This window comes from Carettochelys insculpta, chromosome 1 (assembly GCF_033958435.1).
Source record: "Carettochelys insculpta isolate YL-2023 chromosome 1, ASM3395843v1, whole genome shotgun sequence".
Classification (NCBI taxonomy): domain Eukaryota; kingdom Metazoa; phylum Chordata; order Testudines; family Carettochelyidae; genus Carettochelys; species Carettochelys insculpta.
Genome location: NC_134137.1, coordinates 214,150,292 through 214,171,008, shown reverse-complemented (window position 1 = coordinate 214,171,008; position 20,717 = coordinate 214,150,292). Strand labels below are relative to the sequence as shown.

The 20,717-nt window shown below is 45.8% G+C and overlaps 1 protein-coding gene across 5 annotated transcripts in view; it reads right to left on the bottom strand.

Moving 5' to 3' along the window:
* The window catches only part of CD47 (CD47 molecule), a 37,781-nt gene extending 18,317 nt beyond the window's left edge, over positions 1 to 19,464 (bottom strand). Inside the window, exons 1-5 of one of the 5 annotated variants that reach the window (XM_074998948.1) lie at positions 19,175 to 19,464; positions 9,965 to 10,315; positions 7,057 to 7,089; positions 4,064 to 4,153; positions 2,777 to 2,878 (exon numbers count right to left, since the gene is read on the bottom strand). In XM_074998948.1, coding sequence (XP_074855049.1) covers positions 2,777 to 2,878; positions 4,064 to 4,153; positions 7,057 to 7,089; positions 9,965 to 10,315; positions 19,175 to 19,220 — 622 coding nt within the window. In that variant the 5' untranslated portion in view covers positions 19,221 to 19,464. Of the gene's footprint in view, positions 1 to 2,776; positions 2,879 to 4,063; positions 4,154 to 7,056; positions 7,090 to 9,964; positions 10,316 to 18,797; positions 18,934 to 19,174 lie in introns of those variants that run through there. The other 4 variants (XM_074998931.1, XM_074998939.1, XM_074998960.1 and 1 more) reach the window with 4 other exon arrangements.
* Positions 19,465 to 20,717: the final 1,253 nt, after the last annotated feature.

Sequence of the window (20,717 nt, the reverse complement as noted above, 5' to 3'; positions counted from 1 at the left end):
AGTTGATGATATAGACATATTCTGAACTAAACTTACTTTTGCTCCATTCTGTGGACTACCTATGATGCCATACTATATTAGTGAATAACAACTCAGATTAGAGACATAGATTAGAGTTTTGGGTTATTACTTCTGAATTTTAAAATGCGTGTGTCTAAAATATAATTGACCCATTAGTTTTAAGGAAGTATGCATCAACTACATTTTACTGTTGCTGCTGCACTTCAGAAGTGATTTTGTTGCGTGATATAATCAAATGTATCAGTTGAAGATTTTCTGTTTAAAGGTAGTTTTATTAGGCATTTATTAATTTTAACATTTAAAAATGTTTTTTCAAGCTGGTTTTGATAAATGTTTAAATGGATATAGATAAGCCTTAAAATTTACATTCCCCATGTTACTGGGTTTAGGATAAATTATATCATTTAAACACTGGTACAAATAGCTGCAATAGCAGGAATCTTTCATTTACAATTTTTATTTAAAGCAAGGAACTGAATGATAGTGAGTGAGTGACTTTTTAAAAAGACATGTTCCTGGATCCAGCTTATGCATAAGGCCAGAGAAGGGAATCCTCTTTGGGTCAGATGCTACGGGCGTATGGGGGCGGTGGGATGAGGGTGGGGAATCAGTCAGGGTTCACACACAAATGAGAAAAAAAACTCACTGACTGGTACCGAAATGAGGAGGGAAAAAAAACAAAAAAACAAAAACCCAAAACCCACATACTACCAAAGATGTGCTCCTCAACTGAAAACAAGGGGGAGGGAGGGAAAAAAAAAAAAAAAGGAGAGACATTTCAATCCTCAGGGCTCCACCCCAGGGGGCCAGGGAGGAACACTAAAGAGAGGGTTTACTCCCAGGGCTGGATCAACTCTCCCGGGGGCCCAAGGACTAATAGATCTTGTAGGGTCCTTGGCTCTGGGGTGGGGCCAAAAATGAGGGGTTCAATGTGCAGAAGGGACTGCCAGGGAGCAGGATGGGTTGGGAGGGAAGGTGCAAGAGTGCAGTGAAGCTGGAGATGCAGGGGCTAGGCTGCATGGAAGATGAAGAAGAGGGCTGAGGGTGGTGTAGGGGTCTGGGCAGGAGGTAGGGTACAGAAGCAGGCTGGGGTGAAGGGTGTGATTAGGAGGTAAGGTGCAGGAGTAGGCTGATGGTGCAGGTTGTGGGAGCAGGCTGGGGGTGGGGGGCAGGAATGAGGTGGGGTAGAGGATGGGGGTGCCTTCCTGGCACAGCTCCCAGGGGGGCACAGATGACTCCACGTGGCCCTGGTCTTACCGGCACCACTCCACACAGTTCCCCACCTCACCCCAGTGCCTGGCCAGTGGAAGTGATGGGGCTGGAGCCTGCAAGTGTGTGCATGGACAAAGCTTTCCTGTGCTGCTGTTGCTGGAACTGCTTCCTTCTTCCAGGTAAGCCCACAGGCTGGATTCAGACAATCCACAGGCTAGATCTGGCCCACAGGTTCATCACCCCTGAGATAAGGGATTAAGACTATCCATCATCTGAAATGTCTACAAATTCAGAGCTGGAACCAGCATCAGTGCTGCAATGAAACATACAGTAAACTCTTTCATATCCAGCAGCCCCAGGGGGCTGGATATTCAAATATTCTGGATAACAGAGAGGTACACCTAGCAATGTACAACACTAAAATACAAGATTAGATATTAAGAATCAAACAAAGATATGTGCAGAGTCCTTTATTTTCCAGCAACAATACTGTACACTGTAAACTTTATGCAGTACTTGCTGTACTTATTTGTATTTCCTTTCACTATACTGTACTTATCAAAAATGTAACTAAAATTTACTTATGATTAAAAGGCCAGTTACTTGAGAATTCCGGATAATAGAATGCCAGATATGAAAGTTTACTGTACATCTGGCAATAAATTACCTGTATTTAGAAAGAAAAAAAAGCTCTCTTATCATCATCCAATAAAACCATGGATGATTTTGTAGTCAGGACCAGCTAGTCCCAAGCAAGGCTCTAGAGATGAAAAGACTGTTCAGTTCATTTATGCAACAAATTCTCTGTTTTGTCTTGCTCAGAATAAACATTTAAGTGACATGGTTCAGTAATTACCAGGCTCCACCCAGCAATGTGGAAGATTGCTGAAAGATTGCTGGATACAGTGCAAGAGACGAAAACTGACCAGTGTGCGAAAAACTGACCACTGTGCAAAATGTCTTGTCAGTGGGATACCAGTGTGCAAAAAACTGAACAGTGTGCAAAAAAGTATCCCACTGACAGGACATTCTTTAAACTGGTCTTTATAGAGGAGGCACTGACCCAATAATGTGTGCATGTGTAGCGACAAAAGATGGGTTTGTCTACCTTACAGAAACAACTGGTACTGGAGAATACTTACAATTAGTAGCAGCAAAAGCTAGAACAAAAACCCCACCTAGCTATACTGGAAAAAGAAAATTTGTAAAACATTTCTGAGCAAGTGATCTCTTTCAGCTCACTGACTGTATGAAACTCTAGGGAATGCCTCTAGCGAGTACTCCTTTTCACAGCTATTATTGTGGCTCCTTTACCAATCAACTTATGTATTACCTTCCCATTACAAATTATCCATATTCCCTTTAACCATTTTTACTAATGGTGAACAGAAACTGGGTATTACACCAACTAAAACACAGTGAACTACAGGCCTGACTTTTCACAGAGATGCTTACATCACACATTTCAAAATGAAATCAACCTTCCATATGCTTATAACTTCTAGCCCCAATTTGTTGCCTAACAAATGCCCATTATACTTACCTGGAACTAAAAGAATAAAACCAATAAAAGCAAAAAGGGTGATGACGACTCCTCCAATAATTAAACCCACTTTCTTTTGAGTGGTAGTTTCAAATTTTGATACTAAAAGAAAACAAAAATCAGAGAGACTTTACTTAGAAATGAAGTATTCATTCACACAAATACACAGTTTTGCAATTATTACCATACCCAGAAAAAGTATCCCTTCCAGAACAGTACCTTAATGTTGTACCTCTTTCTAGCTGTCCCTGCAGTACTGATAGCAATAACACTTGAGATCAGTATCGCAGGTAAATTCCTAATTATAAAGTAATTTATATCCTGCCTACTACAAGCCACACATCAACTTCCACTGATTTTGCTGCAAGTTGGATCAGTTCCATAGAAGCCTTTTTCCATTTCAATTAGCTTTAATTAGTTCTCATTTTTTTAAAGAAAACTGCATTATAAACTGGTTGTTCAGATGATTAGGACATGGAAAACCTGCATTCCATTTCTCAGCTCAGCCACAGGCTTTCCCAGTGACCTTAGATTCACTGCTTTATAAATTTCAGTGCCAGAAGGGACCACTGTGATCATCTGCTCTGACTTCCTGCACAACAGGCCTCAGCATCTCCCCGACGTAATTTCTATGGATATCTTTCAGGGAAAAAAAAAACAAAACCCCCCACTAATCTTGATTTAAAAATTGTCAGCAACAGGAAGTCCACCATGATCTTTGGTTAATTTTTCCAATGGTTAATTGCTCTCACTGTTAAAAATCCACATTTCAAGTCTCAGTGACTATGTCTACACTAAAAGCATCAGTCTACAGAAGTTACTGTCAGAAGAGATGTTCTGACAAAACTTCTGTTGACAAATTGTATCTACACATAAAAGTGGATAAATCTTCTGACCCCGCTTTGTTGACAAAAGGGCCCCCTGGAGCATCTACACTGCTTTTTTTTTTTTTGACAGTTTTGTCACCAAAACATATGTTGTGTGTAGACACTCTGAGTTTTGTTGACAAAACCCTCTAGTGTACACAGAGCCCATTTCTCTACTTCAGCTTCCAGCCACTGACTTGTGCTATACCTTTGCCCTCTAAAACTAAATAGTTCAATATTTGTTTCCTCTGGAGGTACTTTTTACCCCTTAAGCCACTTCTTCTAAAGTGCTACCCACACTGGCTTCTACTTTCCATCTTCTGTCACCCCACTTTACTCCACTGGTTCATTTATGAGAATGATATTGGCATTAACAGTCAGCAATTGCAAAGAATTATTTAAAAAAAAATGTAATACTTACCAGCAATGCCAAACTTAAGCCAATAAAATAGAATAGCCAAGCTCAGGAAGAGTATGATCAGAGTATTTTCTAAAGGTGTAAACCAGGACTCTGAATTGAGACACAAGAGAGAAGGGGAATGGAGGGGGACATAAAATTTGAAGTTATTGGGTTTATAATGTAAGTAATCACTTTAGCTTAGTCTGTAGAATACGTAACTCACTCTGCTTCAAATTTTAAGAGCTATAAACACAGTCTCTGACCTTCTGATAACACAGCTGCCCCTCTGAAACTGATCTTACATAACTTGGTAAAATATAATAGCCTGTTGTCTACTCATTCAAGGTTCCAATTACTATAACTACCAGTTCTACAGATTTTTTTCACCTATGTCCTTTACCCACATGTGGACTAAGGAAGACATTAGCAATTTTTTTTCTTGTTTCACACATTTTACCACCACCACACATACTGATATCTCTGCACTGATTTCAACTCATCAGTACTCTCTGATGTCACAATATGCAAAGCAGCTGGAGACAGAAGAAGAAATTCTATCCAGGAAAAGTCATATACCTTTGTGTGCCACTGTCTGACATGCATACCAACAGCTGCTTCTCAGTTACAGGACACAACAATTTCAAAATACCCCTAAAACGGTATGCATAAAAATTCTTACACCTGGTTTTCTTGCTTTAAATTCATACACTGAAGACCAAGGGTGGCCAATAATTTGGTCCACAGACTGGATGCTGTTTGCCAGGGTTAGCCCCGGGCAGGCTGGGTGAGAGGAGTGCAGCTCCATGCCCCCAGAATGGGCAGGACCTCAAGCAGCTATTTAAAAGGCCCAGGGCTATGGCCACTGCTGCTGCTATAGTAGCAGCGGTAACAGCCAGGAGCCCCGGGCTCCTGCCCCCCTTGCTCCCACCCCACCCCCAATCAATGGGCCTGGCCCTGGACTGGCTGCCAGACATTTTATTTAGCTGCATGTTCATAGGTGAGGCTACTCATAGCCCCCAGAGGCCAGGGTACCCCATTCCCAGCCAATGGGAGCTGTGGAAAGCAGCACAGCAGTAGCTCAGCCAGCGCCGCTTTCTGCGCTGCCATTGACCAAAAACAGAGAACCACATCCAACAGAAGCTGGGAGTGGCCGGGCCTGGAGACATACAAATAAATAAAGCATCTGGAAGCCCCTATAGGCTACTTATTGTCTTCGCCAAAGATCAAAATCTACCTTTTCTAACAGGGATGTCAAATAGTTAATGAGTAAGCACGAGACTTACCATATGCTTACCAGTTAACTAGCTATATCTGGTGAACTCTGGTGCCAGCCAGCCACACAGGCCAAAGCAGCCCCAGATGCAGATTGGCTGGTGAGATGGGAGGCAGGGTCCTAAATCAAATGTTCATGCAATTAAGTGTTTTAACATCCCTAATTTCTAAATTGCTAATAACATTTGTTCCTTTCAATGGAATTTTGCACTTTTAGCTACTACTGATTAAAAAACTTTCACACCTGCAATTACAATCACACTGCTCACCCACAACCCTGATAATACAACTTAACAGCCATAATCTCAACCCCAGAAGCAAAAGTACACCACCAGTTTGTGCTGGGACAAACTGCCACATCCTGGACTCTATGCACTGGACTCCTCGTGATTTACCATGCTGCTCAGAACTTTACAGGTATGCCATTCTGAGAGATGCTAGGACCACAGCTGCATTGAAATAAGGTTGTAGTAGCAGGCTTGGGGCCTCATGTTCTCTGCAGGTTTGCAGGGAAACTAGGAGTAGGGCTAGGATGAGGGAATCTGCAAAAGACTGAAGGACTTGGGGAGCGAATTTGTAGGGAAAACAGGAAATGTATCAGCTTCTCTGTCACAGCAAAACACCTGACATCACAGGTGGTTTTATTGATGGTCTTTGTTTGACCATTTATCAGAGGTAGAATCACAAGTGATAGACCTTGGAATTTTGGTGGAGAGCAGCAACACAGGAAGCATGATGAAATACAAGAACAACAAATCATTCTATATGACCATTCCACCAGGAAATATTGGATTTTTGTCATTTCCATGTAGCCAAGCACACAGGACAGTGGATTTCTGAAACAGCTCTTATTTAACTGCCTTCCCACTTTTCCCCTCAAAAACATACCAGGAGCTACCAATTAAAATGTCCACTGTCAGGGAAAGGGCTACTATGTTCCTCAAAACAAACAAACAAAATAAAACAACCCACAGCCAAAACATTTTTTTTTTGCCAGTGAATACAACTGGACTCCAAACTGAGGTTTCCACATACAACTTTCAGATGCACAAACCATATAAATTAAACCATGTACCAGAATTTACTTATTCAGTAATTCTACCAGTACTGGTATCGGAAGAGAGAATTTGCCAGATGACAGAAGGTCAGTATCTTCTAGCACATTACTAACACTTTCACTGCTTCCTGGGCTCTTAGAAGATCTTTGGGGTAAATAGCAGCTAAATAACAGCATAAAACATGGAGAGCCAGGACTGGTGGCTGTAAACCAACTTTATGGGAGCATGGGAAACTTGGCTGCACCCATAATAAGTGGTCATCTGGTTAACAAAAATCGTGCAGACTACGGAGTTCGCCAGAGGAGAGAGTTCCAAATTAGAGAGGTTCAACCTGTACTGCATCAAACAGTATTATGCTGCTCTATCAAGGAGCCAATGTGCCCCTCAGGTCAAGGCTCTAGATGAACAGTAAAGAAACCTAGACGGTGTCCCTGGCTCTGTCACCAACTTCTGTGACCTTATGGAAGTCACTTCTCCTCTTTGCGGAACAATTTCCACCACTGTAAAATGCAGATAAGTGCACTTTTCTGTAGATGTGTTTTGAGATCTACCATTGTAAACATTATATACAAGCTAAGATGTTGAGAATATACTATATTTTACACAAAGTAGATTAAAGTTAAATAAAAGCATCAAAGCTGAAAAATAAATATGCAAACAAGCACAACATTAAAAGACTCTTACTGTTATTTCGGACGTCTGAGTTGCACGTCTTATCTGCAATTAAAAATCTCACACTTAGCTTTTGTATTTACATTGTCTCACATATAATCACATTCAGTCATCACTATGCCTCCACAATATACATTAACCAAGATTTTCCAAAGAACACCTTCCTCTCTGGATTAGTGGTTCTCAACTTGCAGCCTGGTTGTGAACTAATCAGCACACAGCTACAGCTCATGTCATAGCCTCAGGAACCTGCAGGTAGTACATGTATTGTATGGTTTGGGCCCACAACACACAGAAAGCTGCATACATGGCCCACAACAGTAAACAGATTAAGCCATTTGTACTGGTAAACAGGTTGCTCTAGCCATTTGTACTGTTTAATGGAAAATAAAATCATGGAAATTCAGTTTTGATCCTCAATACACAATCTTTATGCCTCTTTCAAGAGCAGAGAAACACCTAAGAGCACAAACCAAATTCTATATCATGTCAATGTTTAACACACAAAGATAGGAATCTTATAACACTGATTCTCCCTACCTTTTCTGGGCACCAAGCCAAACATCAAAAAAAGTTTTCCTGTGACCCACTGCGTTCCACAACTCTTCAGCCACTGGGGTTGGCAGAACACAATTGGAGGCTGTCTGGACCTGCTTCTCTCCTTTGAGCCCCAGGTCACGTAAAGAAGCTACAGAAGCGGCCTCAAATCCCTTTCAAGCAACATAGTTGAGTAGGCAGGTAGGCTAAGGAGCGTTAAGGTCTGAGAAGCAGAGCCGAAGCCACTGAGGTCTAGTCACTATTCCTCTGGTTCTATAGTTGTGTTCCACATGTCATATACAGTTAACAGAAAAAACATTAGAATCACCTGTAACAGTTGCAATATGCTGTCTGGAGCAGCAGAACAGTAACATCACTAGACGTTAATTGGAAAATGGTTTTAATGCCTATTGTGCAACAGCTGTCTGCTACACTAGAGTGCAGAAAATGCTTTAATTTTCCATTAAATTAATTGACAACAAGTGGGCTGCACTTATAGCTCATGCTATTGAGGCAACACCTCCAAATCACCATAGCTTTGGATCAAACGTCGACGTTTAGACCTTCGAAAAACTGCAGATGAATTTAATGAGAGTCTTGAACAAGCAGGGATGGCAGAACTTTCATACTTCAGGTCTCCATAGTGAATGTTACAGGTGTAGCATATGAAGTTCAATATTGTAAAGATCTAAGGACAGAAGGGCTTCGTGTCCACTGACGGAAGACATAAAGCCATCTGTTTAATCTGCAGTAGGGGTAATACACATTTGATATTAAGAAAAACATTATCTAGTTATAAGGATATTTTTAGCACTCGAATAGGCTTCCAAGAGAGGTTGTTGAATCCCCATCACCGGACTTTTAAAAACTGGTTAGAAAACACACTTGTCAGGGATGGTCTAGTTATAGTTGATTCTGCCCCAGCTCAGTGACTCAAAGGGATGTGTGGACCACATGACCTCTCACGTCCCCTTCCAGACCTCTCTTTCCATGATCTGGAGCAGTGTTGCTGACCATTTATTATAAAATACCCCTTTTCCAAAAAAAGGTACAATAGAACCCCAAGGTACGCGCACTCAAGTTGTGGGAATCTCAGATTAATGTGACTGAGTCATGGGGATCTGGTTCCTGGCTCTGGCTGCCCGCTACTCAAGGGAGCCAAGAAACTGACCAGTGTAGCAGTGCTGGTCAGTCTCCCCACTCCTGTGAGTGGCAGGCAGCTGGGAGCCAGGCACCAGCTGCCTGCCACCACAGGAGCAGGTAAACTGACCAGTGCAGCAGTGCTGATCAGTTTCAGATCTCCTGCTAGTAGCAGGAAGCTGGGAGCCAGGCTCCAGGTCCCCACTGCTCACAGAAGAGGGGAAACTGACCAGTGAGGAAACAGCAGCAGCTTGTCAGTTTCCTGGCTCCCCTGAGTAAGGTGAAATTTGACTTACACAGGGTTGCACAGGAATGCACCCACCACGTATTCAGGGGTACCCAGTACCTAAAATTTTCAGACAATTTTTTTTCCTACCATTGCAACACCTTTGTTTAAGCAACTTAATCGTAACTGGTTAGAAGAAATCGCCTATGGGCAATGAACTTACAATTGTACTTATGACTGTGCAAAAAGGATAAATAAAAAAATTAGATGAATATAAAATAAGTCTGATTATTTTTATTCGCTGACTTAATGTACCCTCTGGAAGAGCTCTGTGTGCCTGGTTGAGAACCACTGACCTAGAGAGTGGATCAAAATACACCTAAACTAAAATGAGTATGGCACAAATACCTTATACTCTAAGCAAACTAAAGAAGCTGGAAAAAAACTTCACCAGTCATAAAAATTAAAAGACAATTCCAGCCCGCGGGTCCAAGCTTACTCACAAAACTATTCCCTGAACTTTGTTATAACTATATTCACAAAGACTGCTCAACTAAAGACTTGGCTTTATGTTCTGTGTATTTTAATACAGGCTGAACCTCTCCAATCCAAAACACTCTCTGCTGGCAACTTCCATAATCTGGCATGATTTTAGTTAGCGGACAAACACTTACCATGGGTTGACCACTTATCAAGTATCCCGTGGTCCCATAAAGTTTGTTTCCTGCCACCAGTCATGGCTCTCAGTGTTTTGTGCTGCTGTTATTTAGCTCTGTTTTACCTCAACTGTCTTCTAAGAGCCCAGTAAGCAATGGAAGTAGTGATAATGCTGCTAAACAATATTGACCACCCAGGATCTGGCAAATTCTCTCACCTGGTACTGGTCAGGTCCTGAGGGTGCTAGACTAGAGAGGTTCAACTTGTAGTTCACTTTCATATTTGTTCTTCTGTGTCCTTTTCCTCAAGGCCTCATTTGTTTTATTTCATAGAAGCTTGCAAAAGAACCACACAATTTACCTTGATAGTACGTAAGTTCAATTTCAGTTTCTCCTTCTCTGTTCGACTCTGTCACTTCACAACTGTAGTTTCCTGAAACTGCTTGATGCTTTGAGATTGACAGGGAGGCTACGCCCTGAGGTAACTGTGACACAGATGCTAAGTGAGCAGTTGAAAAACTCTTGTTTACATGAGTCTTGTTCAACAATCCTTCAAAACTGAAAAATTCTCTTTTTTCCAGTTTCCATTTAACAAACATGACTTGAATATTTTTCATTGCTAGATTAGTCACTATGCAAGGCAGAATAACTGTTTCATTACAACTGCTTTGTTTAAGAGACTTGGTTGCATTGAACTTCAACTGGGCAAAACCTGGAAGAAGAAAAAAGTTTGATTAGACAGTATTCCAAAATTAATTTACGCAACAACTGCACAATAAGAAAGCTACTGAAATACTGAAAAATTTAATGGATGGCCACCAAGAACAGTTTAATGTTCTTCATAAAGGACAACAAAACAGAAAATTAGAGATAAGAAGGCAAGAATAAAAACTTTGAGGAAAAGAAGAAAAAAAGGAAGGATGGATACATGGATTTAAAAAAATAAATCCACAAGAAGGCAGGGAAAGAGAGAAGAGACAAGATGCAATTATATCCCTTTTTGGACATATTTATTGCTTCTCAGTTTTTACATGACCTTTAGGTACCATCAAAACTGGTATCTTAGAAGCACCGAACAGACAAATATAGTAGAACCCCGTCATATGTTGGGGTTGCGTTCCTGCAACACCCCTTGTAACTCAAGTTTTTGTGCACGTTGGGGGGAGACAGGAACCGGCTCCCCTGGGCTTGCAGGAGCTGGGAAACTGACTAGCCTGCCAGGGTGGTCAGTTTCCTGGGTCCTGCAAGCAAGGGGGAGCTGGGAACCACATTGCTGCTTGTAAAATGGCATTCTCTGTGCTGCACGTAATCAGACAATTCTTCTAAGATATTTTCTGGATCTACGGAAGACAGGGCAAACTATGCCCCAAGGGCCACATTCAGCCTTAATACCCTTTGGTGCTGGGGAACAATGTCAAGACAGTCTCACTGGGAGGAATGAATCCAACTCCTGATTGACGAGGTGAGCAGGGGCTGCTAGCCACCAGTCCCTTCTTCACAATTTCAACTTCCCCTGCACCTGGGCAGTGTACTAGGGGCACTGGCAACCCCAATGCTTCAGGCTGCAGAACCGACAGCTCAGAGCTCTAAATTGTGCAGTCAGGGAGTTGGTTAGGAGCTGCGGAATCCTGGGGGCACAGTCAGGGGATGGGAAGCAGAGGGAGTTAGATGTGGGTGGGAGTCTCGGCGAGGTCAATCAGGAAGTGTGGGGTGGGGTGGGGAGCTTAAACAGGAGATGGAGAGTTCCTGGGTAGGTCAGAAGCTGTGTAACAGAGTAGGTCAAATAGGGAGCAGGAGACTCAGGGGCCATGCAACACCTACTTGAAGAAGCACAGTCTCCCTCAGACTTCCCCACCCAACCTTCCATATAATTTCCCTACCTGATGTGTCCCTCAGGCCACAATAATTTCTCACTCTGGGTCTACGGCACATGACAAAAACAAACTAAGTACACGAGCAGCCCCATTAAAGTTCAACTTCAGCTTAAGGCAGATACGTGCACCCCCGTATTGTAGGTACTGCACCATCAGTTACCATTGGGGGAATTCTGTGCCAAAAAAATTAAAAATCCCGGACACTATTTCAAAATTCTGCACATTGCATGTGTTAAACGAAGAAGTTCCAGCATGGCAGGTGGGAGCACACAACACTGGCTGCATGGAAGCAGGAGATCACCCTGAAACTTTCCTCCCCTCCAGCCAAAGAGAATCAGTGGTGAGACTGCACCCAATCCTGCCACCACACAAGGGCTCAATCTGATCCAGAAATACCATGGTGCCCTGCCTCTTTGCACCAAGCACATTGGGTATGGGCAGATAGGCTCAACCCAGCAGAATCCAAATGTAGAAGGCCTTAGTGTGGGAGGAGCGAGGTGTGGAACAAAGAGATTCTGTGTCAGGCAAGCAGGATGCACAGGGTTTGCTGGGGCAATGGCACTCTGCAAGGGAGTCCAGATAAACGTGATCGGGGATCAGTGGGGGGATCTGGGAGTGACAGTATGGAGTTCAGCACTCAGAGGTTGATGTGCTCAGCAGGACAGTCCAGATACAACTAGTTGCAGCTCAGCTGCCTGAAGTTCTGGGGGACTCGTTGGGATGGTTTGATGGGCCACCTACTGCCAAGGGGATGCCATATGCTGGGCTCCCACTCCCCCACATCCCAATCCTATTTCCCACTGTTCTCTCTCTTGCCCTCCTCTCCCCACTGTCCCCTATCTCCTTCCCCACAACCCCCACATCCACTTGCCACACCCTGTCTCATCCCCTTCATTCCCCAGTCACTGCCTTTTCCCCTCCCCACCCCACTGGCCTTCCCCCATTTTCCCCTGCCCCTGTTACCCTCCTCTACCATGGACATTCACTGCTGAACACAAAACATGATAGTTCCCAGTACACAGAACAGGAGCTTGAGCAGGCACACTGGGACCCAGCAGGTGGCACCTGAGTAGCACCCTATTTCAGCAGGGCAGCTTTGCTCATGTAGAAATGTGGGGATGGGAGGCAGTGGCAGGTGATCCCATATACCACCCACACCTCACCTCTGTTGGGGGGCAATGTCCCCCCCAATCTCTGCCTATGGGCATCTCCAGCCCCACCCCCTGCACTTGGCTTCCCTATCACTTTCTGCATGGAAGCAAAGGAATCTGCACAGAGACGTGTCTTCTGTGGGCACACAGTGTTGAAGAATTCCCCCAGGAGTAAGAAACAAGTTCTTCATATGTAGAATTTTTCCTTCCAGCTGAAAGGGGACTTAGGAGGGACAAACAACTACTGTTTCTTCTTCCATGCTCTCTAGAGAAGCACACAAGGATTGAGTGATGGTTTACACAAAAATGGCATTTGAGGTTTTTTTGTACATCCTGTACCCTGAAGGTGGAGTCAGATCTCCTAAGACCAGGGTGAGGAAACACCCACCCATGTTCCGGATCTGGACCACAGCCTGTGTAGATCCGAACCCCAATGCTTGGGACTCCCCTCCATAGCATCTGGCCTGCGTGAAGTGGAGGGTTTGGAGCCCTGAGCCTCGCAGGCTGGATCAGGCAAACTGGGGCTTGATCCAGACTGCTGGCTCTGCCAAGGAGGCAGGAAGCAGCTCAAGGCTCCGCTGCCAACCACTGCTGTTCCCCAGCCACAGAAAGGGAAGGCAAACAGCAGCAACGACTTCTGCAGCCTGCCCAGAGGCTTCATACCACTGCTGTAATTGGTCAGAATGCTTGCCAATCAGAGCAGAGGAAACAGTACCTGGCAGCAGAGGGAGGAGAAACAGAGCCATGTGCATCTGGAGGGCTACGTCTACACTAGCCCCAAACTTTGAAACAGCCACGCAAATGGCCATTTTGAAGTTTACTAATGAAGCGCTGAAATGCATATTCAGACCTTCATTAGCATGCGGGCGGCCACGGCACTTCAAAATTGACGCGCCTCGCCGCCGCGCGTCTTGTCCCAACAGGGCTCCTTTTCGAAAGGACCCCGCCTACTTCAAAGTCCCCTTATTCCCATCAGCTCATGGGAATAAGGGGACTTTGAAGTAGCTGGGGTCCTTTCAAAAAGGAGCCCCGTCGGGATGAGCCACATCAATTTCGAAGCGCCATGGCTGCCCGCATGCTAATGAAGTGCTGAATCTGCATTTCAGCGCTTCATTAGTAAACTTCAAAATGGCCATTTGCATGGCCATTTCGAAGTTTGGGGCTAGTGTAGACACGGCCAAGGTGAGCAGGTAAGCTACACCATCACTCAGACCCCTTGACCTGTCCTGTGCTCACTCCCATCCCGACCCCCCACTCCCACCCTGATGCCTCCCACTCAGACTCTCCACACTTCTCCAGCCCAGAACCCACACCCTTCTCCAGCATTCCTACGCAGGTTTCCCAATCACACCCTCTCCTGCCCCCTCCCCTCCCAGACCTTTCATCTACACCCTGACCCCTCCCCTCCTAGGCCCCAAGCCCTCCTACACCCTTCCTCCCATCTAGATTCATACTGCAGCTTGTTCCTGACCCCTCTCCCACCCAGACCACACCACTCTCTGACACCTAACCCCGACCCCTTTCCTGCATCATCCCTTCTGTTCAGACACCATCCCCGCCCAAATTCCCAGCCTGCTCCTGCTCCCACCCAGTTCCCATAGCCCCAGGCCCTATACAATTGGGGCCACATCAACAAAGTGGTTTTGTTTTGTTTTGTTTTTGCTTCTCACTTGTGTGGTCCCCGACTGATCTGTTTATGGATCAGTGGCCTCCCTGACCCAAAAAAAGTTCCACACCCCTGTCCTGAGGGTTAGAACATGGTTTTCCAAACTGGGGGTGTGTGTAACCCAGGAGGGCATAAAGAATTTACGGGAGGGGTCAGACAACCCAGCCCACCCCACAACTTCCCCACCCCAGAAAGAGCCAGCCTTTGCTTCCTGCTCTCAGCCCCTGCCATTTCACATGGGCGCCCTGGCACAGTCACTATAAAAAGCAGGCAGCCGGCAAAGACCCACATGGAGCTAGCTGCCTCCTGCAAAGGTGAGTGAGCGTGGGTTGTGGGGAGGAGGAGGAGGAGGAGGAGGATTGAGTCAGATGAGGGATTGGTGGTGCCTGGCTTTGGGAGAGAGGAGGGGCTCAGGTGGACAGCTCGTGGGGCTCAGGCTGGCAGGCAGCTGGCCCCGGTGGCTGATGGGCAGCTGACTGCAGCAGTGCAGGGCTTGGTCTGGCAGGTGGCTGGCTCAGGCGGCTAGCCCCAGCAGTGCAGGACTCAGATGAGCGATTCAGGTAGCTGGACCATGGGACTCGGGCAGAGGGCGGGAGGTTGGGCAGCTGGCTCTGGCAGCTGGCAGGAGGCTGGCCCCAGCAGCACGGGATTCAGAAGGCCTGGGCAGGCACAAGGGCTCAGGCAGGTGGGTGGCTGGCATGGGCAGCCCCAGAGGCTGGCATGGGGCGCAGGCAGCTGGGGCTGCACTGGGCACCTGCAAGGGGCCAAGAAAAACTACTGGTGCTTATTTTTAATTTTAAATATTTGTATATCAAGTTTTTGTGTTTAATTTAAATTACTAATTGAATTTTTTGTTAAAAGGGAGGTTGGACAATGGTAAAGAAGAGGTGGGGGGCACGAGGGTTTCTCAAAAATCCAAAGTGGGGCATGATGCTGAAAAGTTTGGGAACCACTGGATTAGACCTTACTTTGCCAACTGTTTTTGCATAGAGGGGCTGCACACCAAAAAAATTTAAGACCAAATAAGAGCTTATGTTCTCATTTGTTTAGCTGACTATGGTCACTAAGATCATTCAAAATTCCAGGTAGTATTTTGCTACAGTGTAAGCCAAAATTTATAAGAAATTTTAAAACACAAAAAAGGCCGAATTCTCTCTGCAAATCTATTTAAATGTCTTCTATAGCATTTAATGCTATAGAATCTGGACACTTCCCAGGTAAATGAAATGTGGCATGTGGACTTCATGAATCTTTTCTCCTTGTCAAAAAAGTGTTTACTAGGAACACATTTTGTTTTCCATGCTCATATGCAAGTTGCTGGCTCAAAGCTATGAACATATCCAAGGCCAGACTATGACCCAAAGAGCTGTGTAGTCTAGGAATCACAACAGGCGATATTCTGATTACTGGAGCCCTGAAAGGACACAAAGTTGGTATTCATATCCACCTCCGTCTCTGGAAAAACTGATCCACAGATATCCACATCTGCATCCATAGATGCAGATAACCATGGATATCTGCAGCTTTGCAGGACTCTACTGATTACCACTATTCTTTTTATCCTGTACTTCACGCCTAACCAAGTCACTACCTCGAGAAACAGAGGTTGCAGTATCGATGCTAACTTGTGCATAGTGTCCCTCTTTATCTTTGTCTGCTCCCAAACCCTGCAGACATGGTTGGCAGCCAAGGCCGCGAGACGGGCTGCAGCTGGGCCACAGCTGGGGGCAGCACCACGGTCACTACCAAGACTGTAGCTGAGTCCAAGGCAAGCCAAAAGCCATAGGCTAAGTCCACAGTTGGGAAAGATCTGGGGCCAGAAGCAGAGCCAGAGCAGGGGCTGAGGGCAGGTCCACCAGGAGCAGAGCCACACGTAGGCCAGCAACCCAGAATGCAGCTGAGGCTAAGGTGACTCACAGCCTGAGCAGAGCTGGAGACAGAGGGAGCTAGGCAGGGCTCTCTCCTCCCCACATGCCTGGCCTTGTGCTGCCTCAAACAATCCTCCATGACCCCCTCCCCAAGGGAGGTGCACCACAAAGTTTGGGTATCACAGCAGGGATATTAAAACAGTAACCAGTTAACCATTTTAACTTAGACCCTGATGTGGCAAACATGGGATCCAAACTGCTGGCATTGCCTGTTAACACTGCTATATCACAGGTCTAAAAGCTTGGGAGTAGGCTTTCAAATGGCATAAAACATTCCTTTTTAACACTAGAAGTTCTTAAGAATATGAGGTACTATGTTCAAAGTTGAAATCAAATAAGGTACCAGGAGAAGCAAAATAATACCCAAAATAATCTGATTTTACACTATAAGTGTTTAATGATCAATATTTTTGTTAATTAACTATAGTTCAAGAAATATAGTTTGTTTTTTAAAGATTCACAAATATTCAATTGCCTTAAATTCCAGAAGCCTTAAACTGGACCAAGGAACTCAGTATGTAAGGCACTTTATCTAGGCACATAGTCCTACAGGGGCAAACACTCGTTCATAAAGTTAACCATGTGCAAGAACAGTTCCAGTTCCACTGAATTCAATTAAATTGTAAGTGTCTGCAGGATCATAGCATGTATCTGACAATCAGCCATAGCTAATAAAGCCTTCTTCCAATTGGTAAAGATACTGGGAGTTCCAGTAAGCTTTTCAAAGCACTGGCCCTTAACAAATGATCCGCTCTTCTCCTCCTCCTCCCCTACAAAAGCAGCATTTACTTGAAATATATTACAGTAACACACACACTCTATCACTAATCACTGGGTTGGCCAACAGTATAACAAGCATAAACAGACTTTATACTGCAGTATTAGTTGGCACCCTGTAATGAAACACACACACACACACACACACACGTTGTTTTGGCAAACAAAACAATCATTTAGTTTATTCATTAAAAACTTTCTTAACTATGCCCTAAGAAAAGCAGAACATAGCAGAACTGTACCTAAATTCTATTTTAAAATAAAGTTAATGCTAAACAAATGCATGCCATTCAAAAACCACACTGGTGCTCTGATAAAGAAAATAAATAAATGACTGATAGCTAATATCTTTAATATTTCAGTTTACAATTCAATTTTTTTTAAAAAAAGATTTAACAGAGTTCATTGTGCAAGGGTAAATTTCAGATTATGGAATGTGAATTTGGCAAACTGCCTATGCTACCAAACATTATATGAGAAAAGTTATTTACATTATTCAGAATAAGTTTATTTGCCATTTAATCTGAATCATTCGAGGACTGACTTAAAGTCTGACTTTAAAACTATAGGAAAGTACGATATTTACCATCTCTCACAAATTAGCACTCCCATCTATACCACTCAAAATGAAATGCCAGTCTGAGATTCTGCAATGCAATCCCCTTGGGAATGGAGACTGTTCATAATTTTGAAATTATAAACTCTAATTGAAATCAGTGGATTGGAACTACTCATGCACATGGTTAAGTTTATGCACACGTGTTCTTTGCAAGATTGGGGCCTTGCTATGGTGTCTAGCACACTGAGGTTCTCAATATTATGGTTGCAGTCTCAAAAGTTTAGAATTGACTTAATATATGTTTGAAATGTTACCATGAAGAAAAAGATTGCTTTTCACCATCTTAATGAAAATGAAACAAGTACAAAAACCAGTTTCCTTACCCTGTCAGCTTTTTTTAAACACACTTCGTCCTTTCTTTTTAGTAGTTTACATTTAACACAGTACTGTAGGGTAGCAGTTGACCTGCTTTTTTCCTCACCCTGTCTCTGCAGCTGCCTGATCATATTTCAGTATCAAATGATTTGTGTGGTTGACCAGTCAGTTCATAATTCTGATATTTTATTGTATTACATTTTATGGTAACAGTTAAAGGACTATTTCACAGAATTTTTCCAGTTTTATGAGTGTCTCAAACCCAGCAAATCCAGCACAAGACAAACTCAGCAGTCCTGTAACATGTTAAAAACTAACAATATTATTTATTAGTTAATGAGCTTTGGTGGGCAAGACCTTCTTCTTCATATCTGGAGCACAAAAATCTGAGGAAGGGGGTCTTGCCCCTGAAAGATCATTTACCCACTAAATAACAAGAAGTCCTGTGGTGCCTTATAGACTAACAGATATTTTGGAGCATAAGCTTTCCTGGGCGAAGACCCGCTTCATCAAGACCAGGAAAGCTTATGCTCCAAAATATCTGTTAGTCTATAAGGCACCACAGGACTTCCTGTTGTTTTTGAAGATACAGACTAACTTGGCTACGTCTGTGATACTTGTGACCTACTGAATAACGGTCAGTCTTTGAGGCGCTACAGGACTGCTTGGCTTGTTTTGCAAAGGGCCACACTACCACGGGGACTCCCTCTCTGAGGCGGGACAGCCATAGGGCAGCCAACGGGACTTGGGCTGGAGCCCCTTACGGAACTGGGCCTGCTGACTGCCCTCCCAGGGCCGAGTCCCCACTGCAGCCTGCAGCTCTCCCCGCCAACCGAGGAGGAAAAACCCGAGCAGGGCGTTTACCTGCAGCCCCACACAGCCGCGCCACGCCACAGAACTGGACGCGACCCCGCGGGGTCATCGAGTGCGGCCCTGACACGTTCCTGTTGGTAACCCTAAGCTGCCCCAGGCCCGTGGCAGCCGCTCCCGCCTCGCCCCGACCCGCCGTCACTGGGCGGTAGCGCTGCAGGCCGGCCGCGCGGCCCCGAGCCGCCCGAAGGACAAACAAGCGAGCGCCGCTGGGCCCGGATCCCGCGCACCGCACTTGTGCCCCGCCCCGGTGGGTGATGGCGGGCGCAGGGCCCGGTACCAACCAACCAACCAACCCCCCTTCCCCCCCGGGAGGGGGAGGGGGAGGGGGAGGGGGAGGGGAAAGAAAGGGGCGGCGCGCGGGGACTCACCCGTGCCCAGGGCGCCCAGCAGCAGCCAGGCCCCCAGTGCCCACATAGTCCAGGCCGCAAAGGGCGCCGCTCAGTCCGGGAACCTGCCGCTGCCGCTGCCGCTGCCGCCGCGGCTGCCTCCGCCTCGATCTGCCGCGCCTGGGCCGGAGCCGCCCGAGCTGACGCGCTTCCGCAAGCGGTGGCGAGTGAGGCGGGGGGGAAGCGGGGCGGGGCGGGGCTGCAGTTTCGCTTTCGGTTAACCCCCGTCCCGCGCCTCAGCGCGCGAGGCAGGACCGTTGGGCGGGGGCGGGGTCTGGAGGCAGGACCCGCGTGTCGCCTTGCCGGGCTCCTGCGTACCGCGGGGGGGGGCGCCACAGGTGCCTCTGTGTTGCCGAACCCGACAGTTCAGCCCCCGCCAGAAACGGGACCCGGCGCCTTGTCCTCACGGTCACACGCGGGGGGCTGAGTCCCCACCTGCGCAGACGACAGGCAGTCCTGGGGCACCTCATGGACGAACCGCTGTTTCGGAGCCGAAGCTTCCGTGGGCAAAGACCCGCTGCGGCAGACGCCTGAGTCACTCAGTCTGACGAAGCGGGGTCTTTGCCCACGGAGGCTTCGGCTCCGGAATAGCTGTTCGTCTGTCAGGTGCCACAGGACTTGTTGTTCTCGAAGATACAGACTAACACGCCGGCCTCCCTGGTCCCTTCGCAAAGCGCGGGCAGTGCCACGGCCCCGTCCCTGTGTGCTGCTGGGGATGGGCTAAGACCTGCTGGGGCCCTGGGCCACAACCAGGGGACAGCCCCGCCTCCTCGAATAGTAATGTGGCGCCAGTTTTCAGGCTTTAAAATCTGTTCCTAGCTGCTGTGACTCAAGACGCGTCAGGAAATTATACATAAGTTCATTTTAAAATGAGAATGACATGACATGTTTCCTTTGTTCCGCCAAAGCTGGGCGGGTGGATTAACCCCGGAGGCACCCGCACCACTGACGAGGGAGAGAGCTCTCTGCTCAGTAGCCTTAGCCCCCATCCCTCTTAGTTTTAGTCACATTGCTGGGGTTTTCCAGAGGAAAAAGTCGCACTGATCAGTCTTGTGATCAATTAGGAGAGTTGGCATGACTGGACTACCTAGTCAGTTTCACAAAATGAGTTAGTAAGTTTCCCAGCCTGTACCTCGACCACAGTCACCACCCAAAGTTGAGGTTGTAAGTAGACTTTCCTCTCTCTTGCATGGTGACAAGTGTCAGAGGGGTAGCTGAGTTAGTCTGTATCTTCAAAAACAACAAGAAGTCATGGGGTACCTTACAGACTAACATATACTGGAGTATAAGATTTTGTGGGAAAGACCCACTTATGCTCCAAAATATCTGTTAGTCTATAAGGTGCCAGCGGACTTCCTGTTTACACGTCTTCCCTATTGCTATGTGAAAGACTTACCTACCACAACCAGGCAAACTGAGCAGAGGACAGAGCAGAAATGGTATGCAGAGGACTGTCTAATACATAATACAAACAAATTTTTGGAAGCTGGGGGCTACAAATTATTTTGCTTCTAATCTCTTTCAG